Source organism: Zea mays, chromosome 9 (genome assembly GCF_902167145.1).
Source record: "Zea mays cultivar B73 chromosome 9, Zm-B73-REFERENCE-NAM-5.0, whole genome shotgun sequence".
In the NCBI taxonomy this organism is placed as follows: Eukaryota; Viridiplantae; Streptophyta; class Magnoliopsida; order Poales; family Poaceae; genus Zea; species Zea mays.
Genome location: NC_050104.1, coordinates 118,432,453 through 118,439,321, shown reverse-complemented (window position 1 = coordinate 118,439,321; position 6,869 = coordinate 118,432,453). Strand labels below are relative to the sequence as shown.

At 51.8% G+C, this 6,869-nt stretch overlaps 1 protein-coding gene across 2 annotated transcripts; it reads left to right on the top strand.

Moving 5' to 3' along the window:
• Nucleotides 1–1,418: 1,418 nt before the first annotated feature.
• Nucleotides 1,419–4,319, top strand: LOC100857067 (NAC transcription factor). 2 transcript variants are annotated; one of them, XM_035962383.1, is made up of 5 exons: nt 1,419–2,165; nt 2,626–2,903; nt 3,012–3,230; nt 3,305–3,582; nt 3,699–4,248. In XM_035962383.1, the coding sequence occupies exons 1-5, from the start codon at nt 2,009–2,011 to the stop codon at nt 3,790–3,792; spliced, it is 1,026 nt and encodes a 341-aa protein (XP_035818276.1). In that variant the 5' UTR covers nt 1,419–2,008; the 3' UTR covers nt 3,793–4,248. The 2 variants fall into 2 exon arrangements, with proteins under 2 accessions (XP_035818276.1, NP_001358358.1); NM_001371429.1 differs by having other exon boundaries at nt 1,441–2,089; nt 2,628–2,903; nt 3,699–4,319.
• The last annotated feature ends 2,550 nt before the right edge of the window (nt 4,320–6,869 follow it).

Sequence of the window (6,869 nt, the reverse complement as noted above, 5' to 3'; positions counted from 1 at the left end):
GTACACCAGAATTTTTGACGCCTTACCTGGACAGAATCGTGAATAAATTACTTGTTATTCTTCATGTACGCAATTACTTGTGTTGAATTAGGTTTCAGGTTGCTTCAAATATATTTGTTATCATGGTTAGTAAACAATGCTAACTGCTCATGTTCATATTCTAGAATGGCAAGCAAATGGTGCACGGGGGAGCATTGACAGCTCTAGCGTCAGTAGCAGATTCATCACATGCGTTGTTCACTTGGGAGTTTTATGCATAGTGGATCTCTGTTATTGTGCATCATGGCCTCATGGGGTTGTCGTATTGTTGTAGCGCTTTCTAACTTACTCGTAATAACAACTTTATATATCATTTACATTGTTTTTTTGTTTGTCTATCTGATCATAAGTTTGTAGCAATAACATTTTTGTTTGTCCATTTACGTGGGGCAGCAGGCTGCTGCGCTCTTGGGAGAGCAGCCCGTCTACCACGTCGTACAATGTTCCATTGGCTGCGGGGCCGTCATGCCCCCAGTGGCGCTGCCCGGCAAGGAGGTTGGGTATTTGGGGGATTATCGGCCAAACATCATGGCTCCCGACGAAGCAGGGGCTACGACCAGCACGCTGGACGTTGCTGGGGGGCCGCCTGATGCTGGCGGCGGCTGCTGCCTGGAGGCAGCGGCAGAGCTCATGATCGTCGAGACCTTTGATACCAGATTGGTAGGAGCTGCGTTCTCTATGCTGATGATATGTTTCCGTTGCAACGCACGGGCACCCACCTATACATATATATGTCACCATTCTTTTTAAAAAGGTCCTCCAAGTCATTGCGTCAGCACTTCAGTCGCATATATAACCCATGACGTTAGAACCATTGATAGCGTTTGGTTTCCAAAGCTATATAGTTGGAAATAGAGCGGATCCATCCCTGACGGCGAGAAACTTGAATAGATTACGACAAAGGCGCAGGAGCGGTACACACACAGCAGCACATGACATTGCACACCGCACGCGTGCTTTCTCCTTTCATGTGACCTGGCGTCCTGCTTCGGCTTCCTAGTCGGCGATTCAGAACACTGCCTTCAACGTCTGAATGAATGAATTGGAAATGAAACACCAAGGCACGTGCTGCTGAGCACGTTGCCTGCACTGCTGGATGCACGCACACGTACGACACGAGGGCTTGACACGTTGCGTGCGTTGGTTAGCTAACCGAATCCCAGCCAGCGGTTTTGCCGCCATAAACGTGTGAAACAGGAGGCGTACGTCTGCTGCTTGGCGGCGCGACAACAACGACGACGAGGACGACGACAAGGGCGAAGTTTGGAATTGCTTCGCTCGGACGACCGTCGCCCTCGCTTTCCATTTCCAGTTTCCGACCTCCGTGTCCGTGTCCGTGTCTATATAAACGGCATCGCCCCGCGGCTTCTCACCCCCCTCCTCCTCCTTTCTCCCTCTCCTCGCCTCCTCTTCAACTTGAAGCAGCATCGTCAACCCTCAACAGCCCTTAATCTGGCTGGCTGGTAGCTTAATCTAGCTAGCTAGGCGGTGAACCTGATAATGTTCTTGGACTCCGGCAGCTTCTTCTTCAAGTTCAACACCGCCCCCGCGCAAGCGCTTCTCCTCCTCCACAGTAGGAAGAGCTTCTATTTCTGGATCTTCCACGTCTTCAACAGACACCCCCTCCTCCTGCTCCATTGCCATTAATCCAAACAATCGCCGCTAGCTAGCTAGCTCTAGTACTGTCGTCTACGCACACCAGCTGCTCCTAATCACCTGCCTGAAATATTTACCTGGCAGTTGACATTATATTCCAGGTCCGTTATTAGTGTTGGCCTGTTGGGTCGTCGTCGGCGGCAGCATTATTATGTTTGCTGCTGCTGCGGCCGCCGCCGCTTCTTCTTCCTCCTCTTCCTGTCCGTGATCGCGTCCCACATATAAGTACTCATCTTTCAGCTCTTTCTTACCATCCATATCCTGGCTAGCTGTTGCTGCCTGAACCAAAACACACACACACACAAAACACGCAATGGGCGCCATGACTCTGCCGCCCGGCTTCCGCTTCCACCCGACCGACGACGAGCTCGTGGGCTACTACCTCAAGAGGAAGGTGGACAACCTCAAGATCGATCTCGAGGTCATCCCCGTCGTCCATCTCTACAAATCCGAGCCATGGGAGCTACCAGGTGTGTCCTGTTGTTGATCTCGTTCCCAGAAACAAGCTAGTGAAAACACGAGATGCATGGTTGAAATGAACACAAAGGAACATGTTCGACGAATGTCACTTGGATTGAATCAGCTAGCACTAGCAGAATAGAAAGTAAAAAAGACCACCTCTCTCCCGGGCATCTGCCCCTTTTTTCTCTAGGCCGGTTTCAGATAAGAGTCGCCTTTTCAAAAGAAAGAAGCATGTTGCTCAGAGCAGAAAAAACGATACTCCTATATATATAAAAAAAGTGTTTTTTAATAAAGCTTCCTTTTTATCGAAAAAGGAAAATGATACTCCTATATATAAAAATGAGAGGACAATTATACTAGTTTTTACTCAAAGTTTGTACTGTGCGGTAGCAATTGATTACTGTAATTTGTATTACATTTACATGGATGATATATAATTATATTGCCGCCGCGTGTGCGTGCGTGCAGAGAAGTCGCTTCTGCCGAGGCGTGACCTGGAGTGGTTCTTCTTCTGCCCGCGCGACCGCAAGTACCCGAACGGGTCGCGAACCAACCGCGCCACGTCCACGGGGTACTGGAAGGCCACGGGCAAGGACCGCCGCATCGCCTGCGACGGCGGCGTCTACGGCCTCCGCAAGACGCTCGTCTTCTACCGCGGCCGCGCCCCGGGCGGCGAGCGCACCGCCTGGGTCATGCACGAGTACCGCCTCTGCCAGGACCTCGCCCACGGCACTTGCAACTTCATCGTTACGTCTTGTTTTCTTCTTTTTCTTTTCTTTTCTTCTCTTTTGTTATACATGCATGCATATATATATACCTATAACCGTTACGTTGTGTATCCTTTCGCTCTGCAGGGTGCTTACGCGCTTTGCCGCGTGATCAAGCGGCACGAGGGCGGGCTGCCGCAGGGCGAGAGCTACGCGAAAGGAGCCGCCGGCAGCGCGAGATCAGGGCAGATGAGCAAGGTCTCCAGCAGCTCGTCCCTCGTCAGCAACGACCAGCTCAGCGCGTCGTTCACCCCTCCTCCTACACTGGACGTGGGCACCATGGCTGGATCCGGCAACGCGTTCCAGGTACCACAAGGATCAAGAACCTCTCCCTAGTATATAGTAGAATGAAATGAATTGCACCTGATACGATTCTGCAGAGCCCCGTTGGGTACGGGTACGGCGTGACGACGACGGCGACGGCGACGGCCACCACTGCGGGGCTGCCGTCGAGCGCACTGGCCACGCCCCTGCTCATCGTGCCGTCTCCCCACGACACGTTTTCCATCGGCGGCGACGGCGACTTCCTCCCCGCCGCGGCCGAGTCGCGCGCGTTCGCACGCGCACCTGTTCGACACCGTGGGAATGGGGATGGGCGGCGTCTCGGAGCAGGAGCTGAAATGGGACAGCTTCGCCTGCCCAAGCACGTTCTCGAGTGGTAGGTGTACTACTCATCCTAGCCTGAAATGAAATCGCCTGTTTGTTGGTTACTCGATCGGTCGTGACCTCGACGGCGGCCCGGCCGGCCGTGCGTGTATGGACGTCTCTCTGCAGGTGCCGACATGGCGGCGGCGAGTCCGGCGACGCTGTGCCGGCAGGCGAGCGACGGCTTCGACGACCTGCTGGCGGCCTTCTTCTTCTCGGATGACAACAGGATCGTCTTCTGAACCCAATGCACAGCACAGGGGTAAATGCTGCTCTGATCAACTCAAGATGTTCATACTGGGAAATAAAAAGTGACCTCTGCTCTCCCAGAAATGGCGATTATATTTTTCACAGCCAGGGAAAGGGAGATACTACGTACTGGGGAGTTCACTCGTGTTGGCTACAGACAGAGTGATGGCATTTTATTTACCGTGCGGTCTTCTCTGTAGCACTGGTGCTGTGTACGACGGCCGTGTGTCACTTCTTCCTGAATTCTCATGCGTGTGTCATTTGCACCACCACCTACTACTAGTTACATGTACTAGCAGTAGTACTTGTGTGATTGACCTGCCCTGTTCTGTATACGACAGAGCTAATGCAGTATTGCCATGCTTTGTAGCCTTACTAACCATTCTTAATTCCATGGCATATCGTGTTAAAGCACACATGCTGTTCCCAATTGCCATGTATCTTGTATCACGCCTAAAAAAAAGGCATGGGATGCATCAGGACAAGCAACGCAAAATAAACTGCCAATTGGCACATGAACTGATCTCCCCACTCCACCCAGTACGCTCACAATTGGAAGAAAAAAAACTTGTGGAAAAGGAGAAACTATATATAAATGCAAGTAGTAAGGTGGTAGAGAATAGATTACAGTGTAATTCAGTATCAACGATTCCCGAAGCAGTGCGCTGTGCCTCGCCGTCGCCGGCCGGCCGGTCAGGAAAGCTGCGAGCTGCTTTCTGAACACTTTGTTATTCCGTATTCATGACACAAAGGGGATTGGGAGAGTTTTTTTTTGTTGAAGAAATTGGAGGGCGGGACGGGGGTGAGAAAATATGAATAAAAGCAGGGAAGGGGGAAAATTGGTCACCGTCCCTCTGCGAATCTGACGGCGAAAAGACACAAAGGGCGGCGAGCAGCCCTCGTCAGCAAGTGATTGCCAATCGCAAGTGGCGCGCTCCCCATTTCATCAGTCTCCGGCTCTCCGCACCAACTTGGAGAAGGAATCCCTGTTGGCTGTTGGTTTTGGCCCCTGTATATTTTCTATCGAGGTCGAGGCCTGACGGTGATGCTGATGCTGATGCCTAGTCTATTCTCTACTACTATATAAGAGGAGAGTGTAGACGTCCACACCCGGATAGTGCACGGTTCTGCCTCCCAGCCTCCCACGTCGGGCCCAATGCGCAGCTCTGCTCCCTCGCCCTCCCAACGCATGCAACCCAGCAGATCCATTTCCTTGCCAAGCAAAACAAATATCTACAACATTACCTAAATCGTTCTCTACCAACGCCATTGAGCCGCTAGCAAGTTAACATTTGGGGCTGCACCAACGCTTATAAGCCGTTCTCTGCCTGTTTCACTAGCCGGTATGGCACTAACCACAATAGTAAAGAAAGCACCACAAACAATGCTGGTGTCCTGGGCTAAAATCTTCATGTGGCCCATATTCCAGCGATGTTTGGTGCGGCCCAGATAGCGAATCGGTACAGTGTGCCCTCGCTTGTCACTTGCTCGTGATGCACCCGCCCGCCTCCGCCGCCGCGACAGTCGCTCCTCGTCCTCATCGCGCGTCTGCCCCATCCTCGACGTCCTCATCGCCACACAGTCGCCTCTGCTTTCCCAGCGTCGATCGTGGTCGCCACCTCTGCCAACAAATGCCTCCATCGCGTCGAGCTCTCCGCGTGGCCACGCCATGAATTCCTCAACTTGCCATGGGTTCGCGCGCGGGAGCTCCTCAACCAACTCCGCCATCCCACCGTTCCCATTGCGATCCGCCAACCTAGCTCGATCCAACGCGTCCCCCTTAAAAGCGGCGGCGCACACCCGTGTCTCCCTCTCGCCCAACCACCCCCGCCCCCGCCCTAGCCCCGAACCCTCCTGGCGTCGGCCCCACGCGTGCAGGCGCGCGACATCCTATCGGGAGGCGAGGGGGCTCCGATAACCATCCGCCTCACCGCCCCCTCCCCGTCGTGATGCTCTCCGCCGACCACCATCTGGCCTTGGAGCACCGCCACCCCGCGTGACATGATCCTCTGCTCCAACCGACCTCAACCAGTGGGTGAGCAACAGATTCTCCCTTCCCCCACATTCCATTTACTAGACCCCGATCCGATCCAACAAGATCTCACGGTGGACACTACCGCGCACGTCAGGTGAGCCATAGATTCTTCCTTCCTCGCGCTCCATTTACTGGACCATTATCCGATCCAGCATCATCTCATGGCAGATTCTCTGGTTATTGGTTTGTTTCATGCAGAACTGGAAGGACGTCAAGGGGTCGCTGTTTGTTGTCAGGAGGTGAGGGTTTGTGTTGGGGTTTTTTTGGCTTGCACTCCTATGCGGTCTGGTTCTGTAATAAATGTGCTCGATTGGTCCAGGAACTCTGGGTCCCGCTTCCAGTTCATTGTCATGAATACGCGCAACACTGTTGCATCGGCAATCACTAATCGGATCGGTCACCCGTGGTGCCCAGACAGGGATCCAAATCACCACGCATATTGTCAAACTGCTATTATTATTTCTTAAGGTGGCGAATGGATGGAAGGAGAAGATAGCTTCTGGTTTGACAATATGCGTGGTGATTTGAATCCCTATCTTTCACAGGTTTTTTGTTTTGTCAGTACACTAGAGGTCCTGCAATGGGTCACAGCCATAGTCTAAGATATTGCAGGGCAATGACATCTTGGGTTGAGATCTGTAAGCAGACATCTATGCCCGATAACTTTTTACTAACATACTAATTACTGGTGAATAGCTGTTTTGGGGAAATTTCATTTTGCACTTGTATTAGTTAGTCTTTCTACTTTGTTGGACTTCTCAGTAGTTAGTCTTACATTTACTATGCCTTATACCATTGATCCGGTGACATAAGTTTTCGAACGCAGGTCGGTGCTCATGATATTGAAGATGCATTGGCATGGAAAAAGAAAATAGAGCTCCTCATTGATCAGGTGCACAAGTCTCTGTTTCAGCCTCTTTTTTTACAGCTATGGCACAATCGCTACAAGCATGTCTTGAAAAAGCTTGGATTTCATATACCCTTTTCCATATATTATTTAGGTCGGTTAACAAGTT